The 25,203-nt window shown below is 32.5% G+C and overlaps 2 protein-coding genes across 13 annotated transcripts; one reads left to right on the top strand and one right to left on the bottom strand.

The window, feature by feature from the left end:
* The first annotated feature begins 9,004 nt into the window (after positions 1–9,004).
* On the top strand, positions 9,005–12,218 carry LOC137830204 (uncharacterized). Its single transcript, XM_068637396.1, has 2 exons — positions 9,005–9,610; positions 11,569–12,218. Exons 1-2 carry the CDS (start codon positions 9,058–9,060, stop codon positions 12,105–12,107), a joined length of 1,092 nt encoding a protein of 363 aa, XP_068493497.1. The 5' UTR covers positions 9,005–9,057; the 3' UTR covers positions 12,108–12,218.
* A 390-nt stretch (positions 12,219–12,608) lies between these two features.
* Positions 12,609–23,824, bottom strand: LOC137830202 (histone-lysine N-methyltransferase EZA1-like). Of its 12 annotated transcripts, none has more exons than XM_068637388.1 (17): positions 23,632–23,824; positions 22,848–22,949; positions 22,202–22,470; positions 21,858–22,019; positions 21,475–21,559; positions 21,245–21,400; positions 21,113–21,160; positions 20,960–21,031; positions 19,970–20,592; positions 18,785–18,938; positions 17,911–18,131; positions 17,390–17,521; positions 14,119–14,206; positions 13,956–14,003; positions 13,742–13,870; positions 13,454–13,531; positions 12,609–13,374 (listed from the first exon to the last, which is right to left on the bottom strand). In XM_068637388.1, the coding sequence occupies exons 1-17, from the start codon at positions 23,689–23,691 to the stop codon at positions 13,183–13,185; spliced, it is 2,619 nt and encodes an 872-aa protein (XP_068493489.1). In that variant the 5' UTR covers positions 23,692–23,824; the 3' UTR covers positions 12,609–13,182. The 12 variants fall into 12 exon arrangements, with proteins under 12 accessions (XP_068493489.1, XP_068493488.1, XP_068493495.1 ...); XM_068637387.1 differs by having other exon boundaries at positions 19,970–20,595; positions 21,113–21,163; positions 23,632–23,774; XM_068637394.1 differs by having other exon boundaries at positions 22,202–22,484; positions 23,632–23,740.
* Positions 23,825–25,203: the final 1,379 nt, after the last annotated feature.

The following is a 25,203-nucleotide window of genomic DNA, read 5'->3' as shown; positions in this document are numbered from 1 at the left end:
GTCGATCCTTGGCAGAATGTTTAGCCAGACTTTTATTAGTTCCCAACAGAGCAAAATTAGTCCGAGATAAAGTCTTCAAAACACTGGAGGTTCAAGTCTATGGACCAAAAAAAAGGCAACCATTATTTAAACCTAATTCATTTTGTTCATGTCCAGCAGTATAGCTTCATCTGGTCAACTAACCTTTAACACGAAACCCCCACTGCCCAAAACATAAATAAAAAGCTAGCATATAAATTACAAATTATTTCCCAATAAAACAATAAAAAAACTATTTCTACAACGTTGAATTTCATCAGATTTGATCATGATGAACATCGATAGTTTAACCCAATGCAAGATTTCAACGTTTAACAACAATAATTTTAATCTGAACCCATTTATCCACTTTTCCCCCAAATTTTTATCGTAAATAAAAAATGGTCAGCAGAGTGGACAAGAATTTTGTCGGAGCAAATCACAGTGAATGGAGAAAATTATTACCGATAGAAAGACGAAGAGTCAAAAAGCTGTAGTGCGTGAAGAGGTAGGGTTTGAAGATCTACAATAATATTCAATGGCGGAGAAAGGAGAGAGAACTCACCAGAGAGATACGCAGGCGAAGACGGTCGTCGAGATAGTGCGGGTAAAAGCACACCCAAGTCCATTAGTATCTATGAAAGGCCACGGCTCTTCCTGGGCTCTAGGCCCAAACTCAATATTTGTTTTCGGCTATTTCTTCCTGCACCTCCATAGTTTCTTTTAGCACCCATACTTCTTAAAATACTTAAAATATTTTTTATTCTATTTATGTTTTTCATTTCGAAATGAGTGATTTTGAAAAAAAATGGATTATAAAATTCAGAATTTATTTTCGGATTATAAAATATGTAAGGTATTTCTAGATATGAAAATAGTTATCTAGAATGTATTTTTTAAAGAAAAAAATATTATAAATTATAGAATCTATTAGATATTTTCGAATTTTATAATCTGAGAGGTGTAAATAGAAAAAAAAAATCGATATTATAAAATTCAAAATATATTTTTTAAAGATAAAATGATCTTTTCATGACTTATGGGGTTGCCGAAGAAGTTATGTATGAAGGAATAAAGAGCCTTTGTTACCTCTTTTGCATTTACATTTCATAAAGCCATCCTAAAATAAATGAGAGGATTCTAACAATTTGATGGGGGCACAATCAGAAACACCAACTTTTTTTTTCTCCTAGAGCTCTGATTTTTTTACCCCAATAATAAATGTATTTATGAGATGCAAATTTGTTAGATATTTGTAGAGTAATAAATTTAAAGTGGTTTTTGGATTTTCTTTAAGAGGAATGAGGTATTTCTTATTTTTATTTTATTGAGAAATTACAAGTACTTTTATTATATAATTTTAACATTATAAAGTTAATAAAAAATACTTTTATGATTTTTTTTTTGTAAATAACTTTTTATAACTTCAATATAAATTTTAGAAATACTTTTTTTAATTGATTTTATTATAATAATTCATTTTTTATGATCTTAAAAAAATAAACACAAATATGTATAAGTGTATATGTTTTCACTAGTATTTATAAGTCTTTTAGTCAACTAGGCATGGTGTTGGGCTTCGTACATGACTACATCGTAGTTTTATCATTACTTCCTTTTTGGACAAAATCCTTGTGCTCAAGGTTAGGGATGACATAACCAATAGAGATTGGAGTGAGGCCATGGACATTGTATTGCTCTAACTATGAGACATAAAATAAACTTGATTCTTGGTAAACTTGCATTTTGAGGTAAACTTGCACAAAAACAAAGGTTCTAAGAAGTAAAGAAACAAAGAAGGGTTAGGACAAGAAAGGAAGGAAGAAGAGTAGAAAAGAAATAGTCTTTGGAAAAAGAATTGGTGCATTTAGAAGCTTCACACATGGAACTTTGACTATCCTATGTGTCATTCGGAGATAAGCAAAAGAAAGAAGATGGTCATTTGATTTTTACTCAAAACAAGAACTCTCCAAGGAAAAAAAGAATCGAATCTTTTGCATATGATCAAAGTAATGGTGAAGGTTCATATGTGACATTTATATATAGAGGTATGGTTGTGAGAAGGAGTAGCTAAACACTCCTCTTGCCTAGTCTTATATCTAAAAAGAAAGAAGAAACTTAACTAAGGAATAACCAAGTTATCCTTCCAACCAAACTAAACTCATATTTAGGTATGTACAAAATAGATTGATTGCAGACTAAACTATAATTAAAAAGTCACTAATTTTGTTAGATTTCTTTGCATTCTTCCTCCAACTTTTTAGCTTTAATTAGGAGTGAAAATTCATCCTAAAAAACTAGTTGGGTAGACTATAGATTTTACCTTCACCTAACTATTAAATACATCAAACGATGAACTAACTTACTTTTTAAAATATAATATACAATTTAAACATATAAATATTTATTTTAGTCTTAATTGATTAATTAATATTAAATACATTGAAATGATTATTATTTTTACATATTAGTTTATACAATTAACATCAATAATTGAAACTTAATTAATAATTTTTGCATATTTTTTTTCAAATAACATAAAAAAATGTAATCATATATAAATATTTTTTTACTTTTGTTTTTGGTAGGAAATTATCCCAATATATTTGATTATCTTTGTCGCAAGGACATATTATTTTCAAGTCACAATTACATATAATCTAAAAATAAAAATAAAAAATAAAAATAAAATATCTTATAATCAAACAAACTTATTCACAATTAAAACTATTCCATGATGAATCTCAACTATTAATGGGATTCTATATGACTTAATGCTTTTAAAACAACTAAATAATCATTTAGACCTAATTAGTTACGAGAGGAATAACGATTTATAAATAGAACATTTGAATATAAGTAAAGACATGACATAAGTATTGCATGTTCTAACTAAAGGGTATCCACATCTTTTAGTTAAGAACATTTTTTGCTCGTATCACGAGATTGATTAAACACCTTCGATGTCTTTTTTTTTTTATCAAACTTGTGAACCTATTAGAGAGACAAAATAGTTATTGCAAAGGTAAAAGGTATCCCCATCTCTTAATTACAAAATTTTGACTCGTATCACGAGGTTGAGTGAAACACTTCTCAATGTACTCTTTTTTTTAGCAAACTTGTGAACCTATTAGAGAACAAGATAGTTATCGCAAAGGTTTGTTATGATACAAAGTAATGAGAAAAGTTGTATGATTTCATTTTCTATTTCTCCTTCTTACTTCAACAAGTATTGATATCTATAGATTGAGTTAAAAATTATTGTCCTACCAAGTTCATTTTTAAAAAAAGTAAATTAATATGATGTTAGTTTAATGTATATGTAAATATATTTCTTTTCAATAATTTTATATTTTTATCATATATATATGTGGGTGTTTTTTTTATAACTTTAACGTAATTGCTTTCTAAATTAATATTATGATAAAGAATAATGTTTGTTATGGATTTTTTTTTTGTTCTATAGTTCTCAAATTCAATATATTTTTCTCTCGTTATTTATGTTTATCTATCGTAATATTTAATTTGTTTAAATGTAGATATTTATTATAAAATATAAATGAAAACTTATAAAATAAAAAATATTTTAACTATTAGAAAAATAAAATTATGAAATTTATTTTAGAAAAAAAAATCTTAATGTTAGTAAAACTGGAAATAATTTCATACTATTATATATTAAATAATATATTTTGATAAATGATATGTACATATTTTTTATATATATTTTTGTGTCTTTCTTAAGTTAACTAAGTTAACCTACCAAATGCGGTTTTAGCACCCTTTTTTGGCCATATCGTTATATGACAAATTCTCTCTACACCTCATTGTTCCTTCCTATACCCTTATTGTTCATTCATACATCTCCATTAGTTAATATGAAATTACATTTATATCCTTTATTAAAAATTTAAAATCCTATTTCTCTATTCTCATCATACCACAATCCTTCACTTCTTATTTTTTAAGCAGTGCACCTCCATTTCTCCATTTCTCTCCACAACAGTGCCACCTCCTTGGTGGTCCAAGAAAGGTTACATTTTTTTAGAGTGCCAGGCGAGACATGCAAGGTTGAAGGAAGCATTGTAGTGAAGGCGAGTCTCATTTTCTTTTGTTATGAATGTTGCACCCATCATTTTTGAATTTTCTGAGTTTTTTTCCCACGTTGTTTGAGTGTTGGAATCCGAATATACATATTGGAATGTACAAATCGGTGTACATTTCCTATTAATATATCGGTTTGTACATTCTGGTATGTATATCTAAATCCAGTTATACATATTGGAATGTACGAACTGATGTATATCTTTTGAATATCATATCGGTATGTTCAATCTGGTGTATATTTGTAATTGTGTACCAATTTGTGTTTTTTTTATTGTATACCAGAATGTACAAACTAATTTGTGTTTTATGGAGTATATACTGGAATGTGCAATCCGGTTTGGATGCATTTTAAATTAAAATTTTAAATGCTGTTTTGTTTTTTATTTTATTGAATGTTGTTTGGAGTGGAATTTTGCACAAATGGCTAGAACTATAGGTGGTGGATCATAGGGTGATGGGACTGGTGGTAGGTTGACACTTACGACATCTGTTTAGAGAAGAAATCATGGTCAAGGTGTTGATGACACTATATTTGTTGTACCTAATGCACAACAAGTACGTGATGCATATCAAGTACTTGATGTGGTTGAAGGATTTGCTAAAGGACCTTCAGACCTCTTTCTCTGTTAGTTAGTTGTGCAGATCATGTAGTTGTGAGACTATGAGATGGTGAAGTAAGTGTCAATAAATTTACTATATTTTTTTTTGTAGTTTTATCTGTTTAATTTGCATGTGTTTTAATCATTGAAAATTTTTGTCCTTAGGATCGGGAAAGTTAAGTTGGTCTCCCATTATCGTAAGATAATTAAATTTGGGGTGTCTCATCCTAATGTTCAACCATATGTGGTTCATTTTGGATTGTTACTCTTATGTGTAAGAATATTATGTGGCACCTCACGATTATTTATCTTATTAATTGATCAATTACCATAATTATCCTATTATATTATTGGTAATTACTTGATGGACGTAATTACTATTACCATAAATAATTAGGGTTTCCCCTTGGGTGTATTATAAATAGAGATTACCAGACAACTAAAGAGACACTCTCATATTCTAACATCACACGGTCGAAACTCATTCCCTAAAGGGATTTTCGAGCCTCTCATCTCTTTGTCTCTCTGCTCACATAATTCCATTCTAAGCGATACACCCTAAAGGGGAACCCGATCAAGATCATGTCTTCGTCCCTCAGCCATGCGATCACGGGTTTACCAGGTATTATCTAATCATTATTCTCGTTTCATTATATGATTGAGGAATCCTAATCCAACATGTTGCACCACTAGTAGCCGATAAAGGCTTGATTTCAGCCTTTGTTGAGAAGTGACAACGTGATACAAACATGTTCCACCTTCCCATTGGTTAGATGATGATCACATTGGATGATGTTGCTACATGTTCCATTGTGGGACAATATCTCACGTCTGCGTAATTGGAATATGCTGAAGCACAAACTGCTTTGGTGGAGTTGCTTGGAGTATCGACAGGCAGACGTTGCTACGATTGAGATGAGGTAGTGTCGAGTTGCACATGTGCGCCTCAATTGGCTGAGAAACGTGTGTCAGGACTATTGCACATGTTAGAGTCGGAGCGTGCAAGCATGGAATATTTTTTGTATCTTGTTGGATGCACAATATTTGCCAATAAAAGTGCACATCAATCTTCGTGTCATACTTACAGCTAGTCAGGAATTTGCGTATGGGCGATGAATACTACTGGAGAGTTGTCGCACTCGCGCATTTGTACGACCATGTGTGAAACTTTTCGTACACAAAATAATTATAAGGCTATGCGGATTTGATTTAGGTATGATACCAAGGACGTCAATTTTGTTAAGTTAAATATATTGTAGTTGTGTAATTAACATGTGTAATTAACATTTTCTTGTACCTGTAACACTCATATCCATATCAAGCTTGTATTTTCTATAATTATCACCCTTCTCGCAACCTAACAACACAAAGTTCTTTCTACCTTGTCTTCCATTTGGGGTGTCAAATCTAACAATCATTATTACAAAGTCAAGTCCAAATGCAACCCTACACACCCATTCCAGTAAGTCATCTCAAGTTGTAAAAACCTAAAAATTATATGCTAATATCAACAAATCACACCTCAAACTTATAACATAAATAAATTAAAATAAGTTTTACCTCATTAGTTGTAAAATGACTACCATAATCTGTTGGGACCAATTCATGTTCAGTAACTTCATAATTGATTAACTCATCGGTATCAATATTTTTTTCTATTTCTTCATAGTCATTACTCCACATTTCAGATTCCCTTGCCATACTAAACAATAATTGGATTAAAATATAATAAAAAAATGCATTGAACTTAATTAAAAAGAATCACAAATATTTTTCATATCGGATTGCCCAGTTCGTACACCTCATTTTTTGAATTTGAATACTGGAATCTGATAGTTGAAATCGAATTCAAGGATGTATACTGGAATCTGCAATCTGATTTCTATTCATCATTTACAAACCGATGTGCACATTTCGGTATACATCTCCAACTCTGGTTTCAAATACCAAATTGTTCATTTTTTATTCAAATTCTAAAAATAAGGTGTATGGACAGAACAATCCAATATATACAATAAAAAAAAAATGTTGATAAAAACCACCACAAAACTCACCACATTTAACCCGAACCACCTCCTACCACCACTTATAGTTGCAACCACCAACAACCAAAAATCACATTGTAGTGAACCATATAACTCAAAGTGAAGAACAAGTGAGTGGAATAGCCAAAATCTTAAAATATATTCTCAATGGTGTATTTAACATTTCAAAATTATATGGTTGATGTGATAATTTACTTTAATATTTTATTATCAAATACTTAATAACACTTTTATCTCTTTCAAATTAATATTTTGACAATATCTAAGTATAAGGTATATATGAACGGATAGACTAAAACAATTTCTTTTTTAAATTAAAAAAAACAATTTAAAATTTGAAATAGGAAATAGCTTTATCTTAATATTAAAAATTAAATAAAAATGAACCATGTTTAACAAGTGAAAATCCGGAAACTAGTATGTTTAAAAGTATATATAATATTTATCAGATTTAACTTACATGATGATTAATAATGCTATGAAATTTAATTATTTATTATATTTAAAAATAAAATTTAATATATTCACGAAAACTACATTAACATATTAAATACAAATATCATTACATATTATATTACATATGTTACAATTAATAATGATTTTAATGTTAATGGTAGTAGTGATGTAGTAATGGTTGGTCCAATTTGATTCCTTTCTCTACTTTTTATTATTGATCCCTGGTACCCAATGAATATCATTTCTTTGACCAGCAAAACTGCAAAATTGAAATTTCCTTTTCTTTGTCTGCTATTCCCATTCTTGATCTTGCTGCATTTCTTCATTCAATTTGTGCCTCCATTGGCTGGTGTTTCTCGATCACAGTTTCATTCAGTGAAAGTGATTGCCTCAAATCCCATAACCATTTAAGTCCTTTTTTACTCTTTCAAGGTACCACAGTTTCATAATGAAGCTCATTGCCTCAAACCCAGTAGCCATTTAAGTCCTTTTTTACTCTTCCAAGATCTCCATCCCAAACCATCTAAAACTATTATTATTATTATTTGACTGGTTCTTTCATATTTACCTAATTATTTTGGATTTGTTGTGCTGGAAAAAACAAAGGTACAATTAAAAAAAAAAATGTTTACGTGCATAAGGTGTAGCAAACCATTGACTACAGGAATGATAATTGATTATTCATTCCAAAAATTCACATAATCCATTAAATGATTTTCAAAATGGTTTTCTGCGTTGAAAATAATAACTTCTTCAGTTTTCATCCATGCAAATTCTCTACATTATATAAACGACAAGAGAATAAAATTACTTTATTATGTGCATTCAAACTTGTTCTGCGTCTTCCTTTCCCTTGCACCGAGATCCAAATACAAAACACAGATTCAAATCTGTCTTTATCTTCAGTATAGCAAACATTAGTCTCGTGAAACAACTATAACACTACCTATGTTTTGGCCTTAGCGCCATACGACGCATCACGGTCATAGTGCCTTTTTCAAAGTGATAATCACATTGTGATTAACTTAGCAAAACATATACACTAAGATATAATCAACAATTATTTGACATGACAATAGATAGATTGTCTCTGAAAAATGATACTAATAGACTTTGAACAAATAGCATAACCTAAACCATAGGTGAAATGACAAAACAATATGCTAACAATAAAGAATAAAAAACACCTAATTTCTATTTCTATTATAACAAGGTATTCATCCACAATTTGACCATTTGCAACACTTTTATAAAGATCTCTATAATTAAGTCTTGTTCCAATTTCTCTAGATTGTTGTCTCTATTCATAAAAATAAATATCCAAAAATAACATTATGCAATAGTATTTTAAGAATTACATTTAAAATAATTTAATTAATTAATTAACAGTTGTACAAATATCTTTAGCTGTGTAAGAAACTCATATTATAAATATTGTAAAAGTATCACGTAAATATCTTCAATTTAAGATATACACACTTATAAGACATTTTCTACATGAGTTCAACAAATTAAAACATGCATCCCACAAAAAAGAGAATTTTTCAAAATAGATAATATGTATTGATTATACTAACATTAAATTAATATTTAACTATACTAATTAAATTAAATTTTAAATTTTAGAAAACTAAAAAATACAAATAAAATTTATAAAATGAAAAAATTATATAAATTGTTTAAAAATATGCTACATAACCACTCACTTATAATGAAATAATACCACACAAAAATTTCTTACAACACATTTTGTATTATATAAATGTTTTAAAGTTTTTTTTTGTTTTTTTTTGTTTTTCACTGTCATACTTAACTGTCATCGAATTTTGAACATGGGCTGTGTAGTGTTGCAGAATGTGTTGTTGTGTTGTGCAGTTGGCTCCTATTTAAAACCCATTCCTAATTTCATTTCCATAAACCAATTCCACACTCCAAACAAAACTCTCTCTTTCTCTGTCATGTGTTCTGCAAAGCTTCTGATCTTTTTGGTACTCTTCTCTGCCATACCCATCGGAATCATCGTCACATTGGAGCGAGCGCAACCCGCCACCCATGTCTACCACTATCACAGTTCTGGCTGGTTCCGAGAATGCGCCAAGTGGGATTCTCACAACCGTCGCTTCCTAGTTTCTCTTTTCGAAGGCGGTCTTGCCCAGGTTAAGTTGCCGGAAAAGGATTCCGACTCATCACCGCCGTTGGAGGAAGTGACGGTGGTGAAAGAGGCCAGCTTAGCCGGAAACGCATCTTTGGGTATTGTCATTGACCCTTCCAGAAATCGAGTTCTGGTTGTTAACGCGGATGTCATTGGAAATCGATACGGTGCACTCGCAGCATACGATCTCACTACTTCGAATCGCCTATTTCTTACCCAATTAAGTGGTCCTAGTAAGCTTCTCTCTCTTCACTTTTAACTCGTATTTAAATTACTTGGGTACTTTCTTTCTATTAATTTTTGAGTTTAAGTGTAAAATCAACTAATTACAAATCCTAGCAAGTAACCATGGTGATTGTGAAGTTGTTATTTTGGAAATCAACTAATTAATTTACTGTAAATTATTGATTTTTGTTGGATGATACTTGGGTGTGTATACAATATATTTTTTTTCTTGCTCACTCATTTTGCGGATATTATTATGTTTAAGCTGAGAAATTATTATTTTTACTGAATAAAATAAATAAAAGTTTAATACTAAGTAATTAAGTTATTGATTTTCTATAATTTTTATAATTAAGTTTTGTTAACAATACCTTAATGCATGTTTGCTCTGATGTAGCCTAGATAATTGATACACATAAGACAACAATTTTTTTAAATTTAGGATATGATACAGTAATAAAAATTTATAAAATATTTTATATAGACAAGGAATATTGATAAATAAAGAAACAATGATACTAACTCATTAATTCATAATTGGAATAATTACAATTTATAAAATAACATCTGTGATCATAATAAAGAAGTGTAGTTTTTGTCTATATCATAACCAATCTTTACTATTTAATCAATAAATCTCAAAACAAATAATGACTCTATACAATAGCTTATCATTTAGAAATGGTTAAATTTCTATTTAATTGTATCATTTTTTTTCTTCACATTGTAATCATTTAGAAAAAAAACACATTTTCTAAATATATTTTATCAAAAGATAACTCCACCAATTTAAGAAGTCTAACGCAAATCAGACTTAACAGCTTTCTCAGTTAGTTTTTCATCTGAACAAATCTTTACGCGTTAAAGTATTTGGGTTTTTATTAAACTAGTCATGAGAACTCCCCTTTGGAAACTAAATTATGGCTGCACACTGTGCAGTTTAATTTGAACTGCAAGTGTGGATGATTGAAGTAAATGCTAACCTTTTGAATTTGGTGGTTTTTCTTTTCCAAATATTTACACTAGGAAACATTTTGTAGGGTATTTTTGAAGTTAGTAAAGAGTTCTATTTTTTTGAGCTTCTACTATATTAGAGGAAAAAGATAATTCTATTGGCAGAGCATGGAAAAATTTATGACAGAAAGAAACTGTTAAAAGTCTGATTGTTGGCGTACCTAAACAAAGTAATTGGAAATTCGTGTTGAAAATGGGGCATAGTCGGTACTTGGTGGTTACGATAGTTAAAAAAAGTAGGAAAATAATTTATGACAGTTACTTGCAAAGTGTCTGACTATTTCCTCCTTAGTTCAGCATATTCATTACTTGTGTCTAACTTTTTTATTTAGTAATTATACAACAATGTTTGTATATTATTAGTTTAATGATTAAACGTGTATTTGTATTTAGTTGCGTTGATGGTTATTTGAGAATGAATTTTCGTTGAGTGAGAAATCCACAAATGAAACACTAAGAAATCATTATTGATTATTAAATCTCGCATAACCTTCAACGAAAGGCAAGTAAATACAAACACACCTTTAATTAGCAGGAGATCATGATAATAAAAAATGAATCTTTTGACAATATAGTTGAACATTTGATGTACATCACCAAGTTGGTTTGTTGGTGTAGTTAGCTGTCTGATTTCATATAAACATTGAAATCAACGCCACAAAACTTGTCTGCACATGCACGTATTCATGTGGGCAAGAAGGAAGCAAGAAAGAAAAAAACACAGGGATGGCAGTCAATTGCATTGTGAGCCCAGTGTGAGTTATGAACTGTGCATGACAATAATAAACCAAAGGGAGAGGGCCTACCTACCCAGTACCTCTTATTGATTGCATGTCCTATTATCTTGTTCCGTTGCCTATGATATAACTTTTCTATTTGGGTTGGCTCATAGTAACAGCTAGTGGGACTTGGTGACATTATTGTGACAATGTCGATTTTCCAATGGATGCAGGTGATGAAAAATCTTTTGCAGACGATGTTGCAGTGGATGCTGAAGGCAATGCCTATGTTACTGATGTAAAAGGCAATCAAATCTGGAAAGTTGGGGTGGAAGGGAAGCTTATATCAACCATCAAAAGCCCATTGTTTCCTGCAAAAGAGTGGTACAAGAGCTTGGTTGGGCTAAATGGAATAGTTTACCACCCAGATGGGTTCCTGATAGTGATCCACACTTTCAGTGGCAATTTGTTTAAGATTGATTTAACAAAAGGAGAGGAGGTAAAGTTAATAAAGGTTAAAGGGAGTCTTTCTTTTGGAGATGGTTTGGAACTAGTGTCTCCTACTAAGCTGGTAGTTGCTGGGAATCCTTCAGGAAGATTAGTGGAGAGTTCAGATGGGTGGAGCACTGCTTCTGTTGTGGGAACATTCTCAGGGCCTATGCATCGCTTGGCCACAGCAGCAACTGTTAAGGATGGGAAGGTGTATTTGAACCATTTGGTTGGAATGGGATACCCCAAAAAGAAGCACGCACTTGTTGAGGCAGTTTTTTAGTTCATACTTTCTACAAATCTAAAAACAATTGGGATATGGGGATCATACGTTTTCAGGACGTTTGGTTTAAATTTGGTGTACCTTCGGTTATTTATGTTTGGTTTTGTTGCATTACTTGTTCCCAATGCTTTCTCTTCAATCTCAGCCTCACATAAGATGCTCGATTACAACGATTTTCTTATTTCATAAATAATTTATTAAACTCGTTTATTTAATAAATTAAATAGATAAAATTTAATGAGTATAAAATGCCATAGATATGATTGACACCAACAAAATAGCGTTTAATCATGAGAATATAATATTTCGCGTATAAGAATATATCTAATGTAGACATTATAGATGAACTTAAGATATAAATTTTACAAAAATTCAATTTAAACATTAATTTGACATGAGTAAACATTGAATTTAAGATTTAAGTCATAAAATAAAATTATTTTTCATCGTGTAAATATTATATGTGCATTGAAGTATAAATAAAAAATTGTACATATGTGGTAGTTTTATAATAACTTTCATTCAAACAAAACTTGTAAAAATATCTTAAAAAGATGAGAAATAAAATAAAATCTCATAATATTTCTCTTTCTCTACTGTTAGAGATGTCCTAACACTTAAAATATGAAATTTCTTTTTCATTTCGCAAATCATAGCACTTTATTCTATTCATAACTATCTTGGATGACTAATAAAATGAAAGGGCAAAACCAAGTTTGAAGAACAAGTTCGCCGAAATGTCATGCTTAGTATCTGAAAAGAAATTCTATTGCTTTAGTTCCCAACTGCTTGACCAGTTTCCAGCTTGTTGCCCTCAACATTAACCTTCTTAATGCCTTCATCTCTTGCCCTTTTTATTACCTAGCTCTGTGCTATCCATAATTTAAGGCATATTAGCATCAGCAAACCGATTATTTGTTTCCGTCTGTGACAGTTTGATGAGCCTTCTTCTGTGACAGTTAATCTCTCGAACCTATCCCATGGGATGTCACAAATTTGTCTATGTAGAGAATATATAACGTAGTAGAAACCAAAAATATGTATGTCCGGACCTTGGTCCAGGATTCCAGGCTCATCAATGAGACTGGTGTTTCTTTGCTCTGCCTTGATAAACTGTTGATTCGTCGCTCTTGGAACCCTCAGGTTTACGTGCCCATGGCGGTGCTTGATCTGGACCATAACGATAATCATAGAAGAGCTCCTCGCTAGCATCAATGTGTTCCTTGGCAAATATGCCTACTCGGTGATCTCCAGCAACCAGCATCACCTATGCCACAAGTACAAGAGGCGAACTGAGTAAAAAGTGTACAACTTTAAAATCCCAAAATTTGAGTTTCTGGACTCACCTTTGCATAGCAGTTGGGGTTTGACGAGTGGTTTGCAAATTTTAACTTGTCTCCTTTGCGATAAGCATCAAGAACGTACTGTTAAAAAACAGATAGCAGCTTTAAGGTCTTAATTAGATTGCATTCCCAATTTGTTATAGCTTGCCATGAAAGAAATGTGACAGAAAAGACTAGGTTGACAAAAGTAACAAAAATACAATAAAACAATAATACAAGGAAACTCATCTTAATTAAGAAAAGAACGAGAGCAGCACAAGACAGAAGAAAAATGTAGAAGATATAAGATACCTGATCATTCAAGTCAAAAAGGAAAGAAGAGTTGGCTCGGTCATATATTTTCCCACGCTTATCGGCTTCTCGGTGGGAGATCAGTTCTCCTGTGTACTCTCCTAGGTAATCATTTTTGTTAACAGGGTTCTGAAATATCATCATCAATTAGGTAGGTGAACAAGCTAATGTTAGAATTTAGAAAACAAATGAATCTGTTAATCTTATCAGTAACCTTCAAGAAAGCTCCCCATCCTGCAACATCAGACTTTGCCAAGAGAATCTGAGAGACACAAATAAAGCAACAGTGAGACCCAAATGCATGAGTTATGCATCCATGACTTTGATTCATGACATGAGAATGAAATGCGGATAATTTTAAACACCTAGTCACTTACCCTCTGTTGTTGCCTTAAAAGAAGCCTCATATTTCCACATTGACCTTCTCCACGCCGGGGTGGCTCCCCTAATGAACCATCACCACAACTGTTTACAAAGAACATAATTTTTTAAGGCATTCAGGATGATTTGAGGTGGAAGGTCAACAAATAGTCAAATGACATATAAAAGGGGAAACCATTGAGATTTTTATTTTACTGAAACAGCAATTATAGGGAATTTCGGTAGTATTAAACTAGAAGATACTCGTTAAATAGAGAATTATCAATTCATGGTTTCTAAAGTTTCGGATGGGGAGGGGTGGGGCTTGTGGAGAATATGAATTTCTGGGATGAATAACATAATAGCAAAATTATCTGTTCAGTATTTACCCAATTGTTTCCGTACAAGAAGTGCTTTACCTGTTTAAAAAAGGATAAATTGAACAAAAAGTTCAAAGTAAATGATTACAATCAATGTAGTTCATTAAGAATTTAAAGGAATTTGGGACTGTTAAACGATAGAAAAGAGAGTCCATGAACTGAAGTAGTGTACTTTGAAACAACATGAATGCTTTATTTATATTGAGGATACGGAAATACAACAAACGGAGGAGATTTGATATTTATAATGAGAATATAATAAGGAGTAAATAAAGACATTCCTAATAATTTACATATAATCTAGGTACTCTGGATTATATAGGATATGCACCTAATTTCAATATTATAAAACTTCACCCCTACCTAAAACATACAAGTCACATGTGCCCAATTCACTGCAACTATGATTCATTCGTGGTCCTCTTAGAGACTTGGTAAATATGTCGACCAACCACTATTCACTAAAGTTGACAAATCTAGTGGTATTGTATCCAAACTCTAGTTTTTCACTTATCACGTAACAATATACTTTAATATGTTTAGTCTTGAAAGACACGATTAAAGGCAATTTGTAATGCTACCTCGCTGCCACATTTAAGGTGCATTTGTGAGCTTTCTTCAAATTTAAGCTCTTTGAGAACTTGTTTTAGCCATATGAGTCACGAGTAACAAATGCCATTGTCTATATTTTGCTTTTGCACTTGATGTTGCCACAACATTTTGTTTCTTAATTTTCCACAATATTGTATTGCTTGGTGACCTTGCCAAGTTAGCGTTAAAATACCCAACAATTTGAGTATTTCCCTTATCTTCATAAATAAGGTCTTTGTTTGGAATTTTTTTAATATATTTTAGGATCCTCAAGACTGCCTCCAAATGGTCTTAACAATGAGAGCTTAAAAATGGGCTTACTACACTTCTTATCACTGCCTCATCCACATATATAAAATCTTAGATATATCCTTTAGGAGAATGACGATAAAGCAAATAATGATCAACATTATCATTCCAAACTGTTAGATGATAGTTCGAAAACACCCAAACTATGCCCAGGGTGATTGCTAAAGGCCACATAGGAACTTGCATAGGTGACATACAATATTAGATGAGTCCCCCTAAGCAACAAATTCAAGAGATTTCTCCACGTAGACTTCTCATCAAGATCACCATGTAGAAATGCATTCTTGATGTCAAGCTGAAACAACATCTAATGGTGAATAGTAGTTGCAATGGAAAAGGGAAGTCAAATAGATGTCATTTTGGCAACTGGAAAGAAAGTGTCAATATAATCTTGGCCATAGATTTTTGTATACCCCTTTACAACCAAATAAGTTTTATAGCGATCAATTTTACCATCAAGTCCCATTTCAAGAGTGTAAAATCACTGACACCAACAAAAAAATGATTTGCCAATTGGAAGAGGAAAAAACTCCTAGGTACTTACTTTGAAGGACTCATATCTCATCAATCATTGTTTGTGACTCCTTTAGATGAGATATAGCTTCACATGGAGACTAAGGAATAGGAAAAAAAGATGACAAGGACAAGCAAGTATATTTATGGTGGAAAGCCGACGATAAATTTAGTTAGTATAGTGGAGAGAAGGGTTGTGGATCGAGTGTGTACAGTTTTTAATAACAATAGGTCAATCATTTCCAAAGAAACTGAATTCAGTAGGAGATAGTGTCGGGAAAAGATCAAGTTTGATATATTTGAAGAAGTGTTGGAGAAGCATTCTGGGTTATGGAAGAGACATCTAATGGTGATGAAAGAAGTTTGAAAGTGATGGGAAAGTGACTACATATGTTGTTATTAAGAGAAACAAAGTCTATAGTATGGAACAAACATATGAGTTTTGGTCTAATAATCCCCCGAAATTTTTTTGTATTTTGTTTTTTTTTTCTTTTTTCTTTTAGTAATATTTTTTTCATGTGATGACAGATGATTATTGTTACTTGGGGTGTCAGCCTAGCTGAGATGTCAAGTTGCATAGTGATGCCTAACCTGAAAGCTTTATATATAAAAAAGGGACAAACAAGAAAAAGAAATTTAATGTTTTATAGAAACTATAAAATGCCTTATAAAATGGACCATCAATTTCTTCTAAACTATGCCTTATTGTTAAGGGCCGAAGGGAGTAAATATAAAAAAACATGGAAACAAGGAAGTATGAAAATTAATATTAAGAAATAATTTCTAAGATATTCTAAAATATAATATTGATATTATGAGATATTCTAATATAACATAAAATAGATATTCAGCGCAACTATACCAATTCATAGCATTGACAGACACATTGCATCTTCCCATTCCAAGACTCAGCCACCAGAGAAGAGAACATAAAAGTTGCAGAAGGTCAAATTTTCTACATTTTTCAATGCTGAATGAAAGGCAGACACATGCCCCCTCTACATTTAAAACTTTGACCTTCCTATATGAGGTGAAATATGGAAATGCCCAAAGTCATCTTCAATCATCTCTCCTTGTAGCATCTCTTTTATTATAGAAATAATTTTATTGAAGCATAGATACTAAATAATAATAGTGTTTAGAAACCATGCTGAAGTTTGTGTTGAATGAAACTATCATATACAAATTAATATTTGCTAAAATAATTATATTTATATAAACCAGAAATTAAAAAATGATTGCAAGAGTGTAACTTCGGTTCCTCAAGTCAGTCAATACATTTGACTGAAAAAATTACAAAGGCTCAGGTCATACAACGAAACAAGCAAATTGTGCAGATACTACTGAAATATTTGATTATTGGTGTACAAATATTACAGGTGATTTTGTGAATAATGACTTTCTTAATCAGGTGAAGTAAAAGAATGGAGATATGTTCACTCAAAAACCAGCAGTCTTAAAATAAAGTTCAAAGCAAAAATACTTGGCATATTACCTAACCCAGCAATTCCGACACACATCTGGGTCACATTCCCGTCCTGCAGCAAAACATGGGCATTGTCGACTTCTGCACTGACTCTTGGCACAATGGCATCCTCTAAACCGATTCTTGCAGCTTTTTGAACAACTGAAGGTAGAAGAGACACTTTATTACATTAAATTATGATTTACTAACACAATTACATTTATAGGAACCTAACCACTGAAAAAAGAGTTTTGAATTAATAGCTTTATATTGACAGTTTTACATCTGTTGCTCCTCAGAAATAAATGACAGTTTCTTGTATTATGTTCAACGGTTTGCTAACCAAGGGAAACCGTATTTGACCATCAGTCCAGTTTACTCTTGTTATATATTACAACCACCAATCCAGATTACTCCAAAATTGCTAAGTGCTAACAAGAATAATTCAAATAGTCCAATACAGCTACGAGATATACAAGATATCTTGCAATTTTCTCTCCCATTATATTAATAGAAAAGCTACACAATTAATTAAATGAAAAGCTAAATACCCGCAATATTTTTCACAGCATGTTCCACCATTAACACAAGTACATTCCTTTCCACACATTGACTGACATCCACATGGTGTATACTGCTTGCAAGATTGGTTTTTCCCATCAGCAATTCTTTTCCATATTGACGGGTGGCCAGTAGACTTCCAAGAATATTTTAACTTCCTTGTTTTGCCCCTTTTTCTCAGCAACCGTGACCTAGATGGCATCTCCTGGTCCTAACATGAAAACACAGACAGAAAAGAATTTAAGTGCCATCTAAAAGTAGGGTGTGCTCATAAAGGTTGGTAGAAGTTTTCAGAACAAAGAGTTGCACAATAAATTTAAGTGCAGCTAGTTTAAAATTCAAAATGATGTTTTATTGTTAAAAAAAAGAGATCATCATACAAAATGGAGTATCACGGTAGAGGTAATAAAGAAGAAAGAATATTATCAACTCAAAAGCAACTCAATCTCTTCACATGTTCAACACAGAAGCACCCTATTTATGAGGCAGCCAAATAAAAAAAGCTAAAATAATTCCTACAATCAAAGATATTTCATATATTTTGAAGTTTGATGCCTAACTAACTAGCCTATTGAGATACCAATTATCTTATTTGCAAAGAAATTTCAGAATATAAAGATGTTGGTTGTATAATTTTTTTAAAATAAAAGGTTTGGCCATAACCTATTGGTATATTACAAAACCATAACTTATCTGAACAGTTGGGGCCCTCCGGTAATTACTCATGAAATTTTTTAATTTATCTTCATCAAGCCTTCCCGCACCCCCAAAAGAAATTAACAAAAGACAGTCAAGACAACAAAGCAGTACACAAGAATGTAGTAGGACAAAGAAGATGGAAACAGGAAAGCCTATAATTCTCACTGTGTACTCTGCATCAAATTTTCCCTTGTCATCCATGATTGAACTAGGTGCAACAATAGATCCGTGAGGCATTGACACTCCTCCGGCATGCATGTAACTAGTTATTTCCACGCAAGTCTTTAAGCCAGAAAGTAAGTTCCTTGCTATGAGGCAGCTGCAGAGTACGAGTTTCACTTTACATGAGCACAAAATTAAATTAGAACTCTTAGTAACAATGCAAAGTTTCATTTGCGTAAGAACCATTAGTAACAATTGGAGAAGCCGCCTACAAAGCTTTCAAATTATGCACTTAATTGGTTGCTTATTACTTGCCATTCATAGAAAATCAATAGTTTTATTGATTGCATAATACAATGAAAAGGACTGCTGCAATAGAGCCCAACACTAGCACAAGAAATAAGATTATTTCGGAAATAACTACATGATATGATATATGAATATAGTGTTATACATCAAACTCCACGGACAGTTGTGAAGGTTTTTTTATTTCAGAGGTACAGCATTTCCATTACTAGGATACAGGTATTAATCCAAATGGGTCATACAATTTTGTGATACCGGCGAGGGTGATACAAGATGACATATTGGCAACATTTCAAGCCACTTATTGCCCTCCCCTTCCCCCACCACTCCATTACCCTCACCTCACCAACCCCCATCGTGTGGAGGGTGGGTTCCCACTCATTAAAATGAAGTCTCCATTTCTACCCATTTTTATTATTTCATTTTTTTTGGAGGGGACTCGAGGGGAGAGGTTAAGTGCTCAATGATTTCTTCCGTAGGAGTGCTAGACAATTCATCACTTTCAAAACAAAACCCTCATATCACTCGGTAGATAACATAATGAAAGTACAAAAGAATTTACAAACTCCTTCCAAGTTCAAGGCTTTATTTTCCATAACTATCACATCTTCCAGAATATTAATTGAAACTGAAGTTAAAGCAAGAGATTGGCTTTGTAGGATTTATAGACAAAGAAAAGTGTAACTTCCATTACAACAACGACAACAATAGTGATAAGTGAAATGAAATAAAATTATAACAAAACAGTGTACAAACAGGTAACACAAACATATACTAGACATAAGAAAGTGTGCGTGCACACACACACTGTAAATTAAATTTGGTAACATCCTTGCATTTCTCAACATAATAATGTAAGGTGAAACACAGAAAGCTCCATACCTATTTCTTCCAAACATCTCTACTCCCTTCAAGTATAATTCTTTCTCTAGAGGTTTCCAATCTGAGAGACCTGGCATCCCATCAACTTTCCCTTCCATTGAACTGGACAACTTCTTAAATTCTGTCTTATTTGTAGGATCTTTGGGTCCATCCCCAATACTTTTGTCCTGCTCATCCGTATGACAAGTGCTAGAAGAGTCTATTAATTTATTTGAATTATGTTTTAAAGATTTGTCCAAAATTGCACAAGTAATAGTATGTTTACTGTCATCACATGCACCCAAAAGGTTATTGCTAGAATCACTATTTACAGTAATTACATCATCTGAGATTGTCTTCAGCTTTTTATTAGAATTTTGAGAACCATCGGGAGGGAGTATTGAGTCACAAAGTGCTGTGTCTGACAGATTTGTGACTTTCCGTTTTTCCACTGAGATAGGAACATTTAAATTGAGAGATCCATGACAATCAACTTCTGTTGGAAAAGATTCTGTACTATGATTACCAGGTTCCTCTATAGTGGAGGGTGCCAATATCCCATCTGCCTCTTCAATAGTTGTAGTTCTCTTATTATGATCAGACGCAGAAGTTGTATCTTCTGACACACCTTTGACTTCCTGTAACTGCTGGTAATTGAAATGGCAATCAAATACTAGAAACACCTGAGTTGAAATTGAAGCAGGGTGCAAAAGTAGGCACCCATAGATAAAGACTCGCATAGAATCAATCACCATGCACTACATTTAAAGCACGGCTTAATAAGGCAACATGCCTCATACAAAAAATTGACCAGGATTACTTTACTTCCAATATAAATCAACAGAGCATAGAAATGCCACCATATCTATTGTATAATGGTCGAAAGCCAACAAAAACCTGTTAAACTGAATATCAACAGAGAAGGAGAGGTGACTAATTTCTTCTTTGAGAATTGAAAACTAGTAAAAGACTCAAAATTTGACCATATGTATCTCAGACAAAGAAAAATACCTGAAGGTAACACTGATCACTGCATGGTTTCTTGTCACCTTCAGGATCAGACCATAATGTCTGCTTTTCACTCTGAAGTAAACCATCAAATTAGCGTTATGGATGAAGTGACTATGGATTAAGTTGAAAATAACATAGGATACGGTTACTTACAGGATATACTAAAGGTTGAGAACAGCCATGCAGACGACAGTCAAAAATCTGCTGTATGAAAAGCAAGAAAGAATGGATGCACTTACTATGAGATGATAAGAACGATAAAAGGATCATGCTTTTAGTACGTACCAGGCACCGGCGACAAAAAAGATTATCAAAAGAATCTAATGCAGCATTCAGGCTTTTCTCTGGAGAGATGCCAATAATAGATTCACAATCTCCTGAGTTTTCCGAAGGCTGATCCAACCTACCAATGTTCTTTTCCTTGATACTTTTGTACCTCTCCTGCATTTTTTCTTTTAAATTTATATTAACAATCATGAAGCATACTCTCATTCCCACAAGTTATTCAAGATTACCTGAATTTCTGAACTGGTTCCCCCAACAAATTCGCTAACAATATTCAGTACCTCCTCGTTTAACCCATATTCCTCAAATGCCATCCTAGCAGATCAAATAACCAAGAAAGTAATTATTGAAAGGAAAACGTTGCACATTTCATTAAAGTTTATAAATGTTACTAAATTTCTTGTGCGGTCACAATAAAAGTATTGTTTCCTGAACACTTAAACAACTATTTGCACTCCAAAAAAACATTGATCTTACTTGTTAACTAAATGCTATTCATATAGCTAATGAGAAATGTTACACTCAAGATTATTCTACTTCCTTTGAATCATCACAAATAAATGAACCTTCTTTTAAAACAGCACTATCCTATTTCCTATTCATTTTAACTTACCACAGAACACGATCTTCAGCCTCAGAAAATTCATGTTTTTCCTCCTCATGTTCTGTTGACTCTTCCTCGCTGTCACTACATATCAGTGCTTCACTTCCATGTTGATCATAGTAGATTCGTCTTCTTCCAACAACTGACTGATCTTCAGCCATTCTCTGATTTCTGGTGTTTGAAAGATTTTAAAATAGCATAAAATACATTATAGAAACTGCATACTCACTGATCAATAAATTTTGAAATCTCATTTTCTATTCTAAAATGGAAAGCAGGTAGTCTCAATTTGAAAAAAAAATTGCTCAATAGGAAGATAGGACAGAATATCAATTATTTGAAAGTTAAAACACCTGTCAAGAAATATCCAAGAGGTATATGGCGGTAATCTTTCAATATATGGTATTTTGATACTTGTAGCAGATAATACATCTTGATTGCTGTGGTCTTTGTCAACTGAGACTGGAGAGAAACCACTGAATTTACATAAAGGACGGTCAATTCTAGAAAGAATTGGAGTTTTCCTATCTCCCTCTGTCTGTGAAGAACCCCTTGTTGACATTGCCGATAGGACTCCTGAAGTATGACATTGTAGCTTCTTCTCATTGCTCTGAATTTTTTCCTGCAGAAATATAACTAAGGTTGATTGCAATGAGTACAAGAAAAGCTTCCGAAAATTGAAATTTTCGATTAATTGAATTCAAGTTCAATTTTGAAATCATAACATAAAGTTGTACCAGAAACATGCAAAGAAAAGCTGCTGGAAGCTCATACAAAGACTTGCCACCAATATAACCAAATTAGAAAAATTAACTCTCCGTCAAAAGGTCAAATAAGAACTGCAATAAAATTTATAGATAATCGATTTTGCATACAATAACAAATGTAACGAGATAGAGGTTAACAAAAAGTTATCTCTCCAGCAAACAAACTATAGAAATCTGGACTCATTCCTAGAAGAATCAAGCTAAGGCAGCATAAACCCGGTATCAATCTTACTTTAATGTATACTATTCTCTCCGCCTGGATTTGCTTTTTCAACTGATTTATCTTGAGCGACAAGGTTCCCAATGCATCATTTGCTGGCTCTCCAAGTTGTTTCTGTCGACATTACAGAACAAAACGTCACCACATTCAAAATACAAAAATAGAAATCATAAAACAAAATTTCAATTCTCAGGCGATGAAGCACACGGAAAATCTACAACAAAACAGAAACCAACACCGAAGACTAAGCACAATCCAAAAGCCCTACTCGCGACTCGAGTGTTGTGATATTCAATTACAGAGAGATAGAGGAACAGAGAACTCTTAAATGATGTTCGCTCGTGATTATCCGCTCAATTTCAAAATTCTATATAGGCATAAACAAATTCTGAAAAACAGTTACGCCACCGATTCCGTTGAGTCGGAAGAGAAAAAAAGGAATTGAAGCATTAAACAGCGTTGTATTCAGTTATTGTTGAATTGAAGGAAGAGAGAGAAACTGACTCGAGGTTTGGAAGCGGAGTCGGTAGGTTTGGAGACCATCGATGGTGTGTGGAGTCGATCAAAGGAGGAAGAAAGCATGAGAGACTCACTCACTCTCGTGTGTGTTGTGTGAGAAATAGAAAGTGACAGGTTCTGAGTTTTGACACGTTTGGTTACATGGCCTACCGCGGAAACAAACGCAACGTAAGTTTTGGTGGTTGCGTATAAATGGTAAGGTACGCACCATCCACCACCGCTACTATTTTCTTCATTATATTTTACGCTATTTGCCTGTATTGTGGGAGTTAATTACCTCTCTTTTGGACGGATCCTTCCTACTTTTTTTTCTTGTGGCCATTGGGAATCTCTTCATTCGTCTACTTCTTTTAACTGTAGGGGGGAAAATTAAAAGGTATTTGGTAAGGCCAGTTGTGTTGGTACATATTCGACTAGGTATTATTGCATTGCAAATATTGACGGAGCCAACATGACGAAACAAGGGGTTTGTGTGTGAGGACGCGTTCGAAAGAGGTGCACTAATTCTAATGCTCTTTTTTGTGACAAACAAACAATCTGTTGCTTCTAGACGTTTTGTGTGGTCTCGACTGAAAATTAATTATAAAGGTGTATAAGGGTGGAGACAGAATGGTTTAGTGCTGTGTGACAGAAAGGAATTGATTTAACCTACTCTGTCCTACATTTATCATGATGTACTTCATCTTGACCGTTAAAGATGTTAAGATCTTTTTAGATTATAATAATGGGGAAAAAGTGTCAAACTTCTTTGAAAGAATGGGAAAACAATTTCAAAAAAATTCATTTATTTTTATATGATCCACGTTCAGTCAAATAGAGTTTTGAAAAACTTTAACACAATTGTTCAAGGTGTAGAAAAAAGATGAAAAGATTTTAAAAGACAAGAAATAAATGAAGTGTTGAGCCCGTTAAATATACTAATTTTTTTTTTTTAACAACACTTACCTTGTGTTTATTTGTTTCCACTATGGAGATGGAAAGTTAGGTGACCTAGATGATTGTATTGAGCTAAAGTCGTGCGAAATATATGTGAAATGACTATGGTAATCTTAGTTTTATATGCGAAAATTTATACATAACAGTTGCATGTAGAGATTCTTGATCAACAAAGTAGTTATGCACAACTCTACAGTGATTCTTTGACCATTTTGAATTAGGTAAGGTTGTAGGTGAAGTTCTTAAATATTCATCAATGAAGGTAGATGCGTTCATTGGCAATTATAAGCGTACATGTTGTGAGGTTTGAAGTACTCTGTTTTGTTGTGTTGAAGCTTTTGGCTTGCTGGTTTTGTGCTTTTGTGATGCTTTCTTGGGTATTTCTTGTTGCTTTGGTGATTTTGTAGACCATCTTTGGTGGTTTGGTGGTACAACATTGAAGTAAGAACACATATCTAATGACCATTTCAGCACAACAAATGTTTGAAGAAACCATAATCAATGACAAGTTTAAGATAATCGATTATTCTAATTTTTCCAATTGATAATCGATTATGAGCCATTTTTTAAGTGAATATCGATTATATGGTGTCCATAATCGATTATGGTATTTTCAACAATTTTTATACACAATGACAGATTTATAATCTTACATTTTTCATTTTAAAAAAATTACAATTTCAATCACATCTATCATATGACTCAAAAACTTTCATAAACTTTTTCTACACTTTCATTCTATTTACCTTAATCCAAAAAACTCTATTTTTTCACACTTCCCCTTTAAATCATTTCAAATCCACTTCCTCAAATCTATATTCAAATCCAAATAATACATCATTCCTATTTAAACGTAACGATTTTGGTCATACCGATTAGTTTAGACCAGATGTCAAGTCAGGGTCTCGGTCGT

The sequence above is a fragment of the Phaseolus vulgaris genome, chromosome 7 (genome assembly GCF_000499845.2).
Source record: "Phaseolus vulgaris cultivar G19833 chromosome 7, P. vulgaris v2.0, whole genome shotgun sequence".
Taxonomy (NCBI): Eukaryota; Viridiplantae; Streptophyta; class Magnoliopsida; order Fabales; family Fabaceae; genus Phaseolus; species Phaseolus vulgaris.
The sequence above is the reverse complement of the archived record's forward strand: the minus strand, read 5'-3'. Positions and strand labels throughout refer to the sequence as shown.

Excerpts from the sequence above, each read along its gene's own strand:
- LOC137830202 (XM_068637395.1), bottom strand. The coding sequence starts at position 23,417 with ATGCTTTCTTCCTCCTTTGATCGACTCCACACACCATCGATGGTCTCC. Across the intron at positions 21,560-21,857 it reads GCTGAAGATCGTGTTCTGTG|GATGGCATTTGAGGAATATG; the intron begins GTAAGTTAAAAT and ends TTGATCTGCTAG. Across the intron at positions 17,522-17,910 it reads TGCTGTGAAAAATATTGCGG|TTGTTCAAAAAGCTGCAAGA; the intron begins GTATTTAGCTTT and ends TTCTACCTTCAG.
- LOC137830204 (XM_068637396.1), top strand. The coding sequence starts at position 9,058 with ATGGGCTGTGTAGTGTTGCAGAATGTGTTGTTGTGTTGTGCAGTTGGC. Across the intron at positions 9,611-11,568 it reads TACCCAATTAAGTGGTCCTA|GTGATGAAAAATCTTTTGCA; the intron begins GTAAGCTTCTCT and ends CAATGGATGCAG.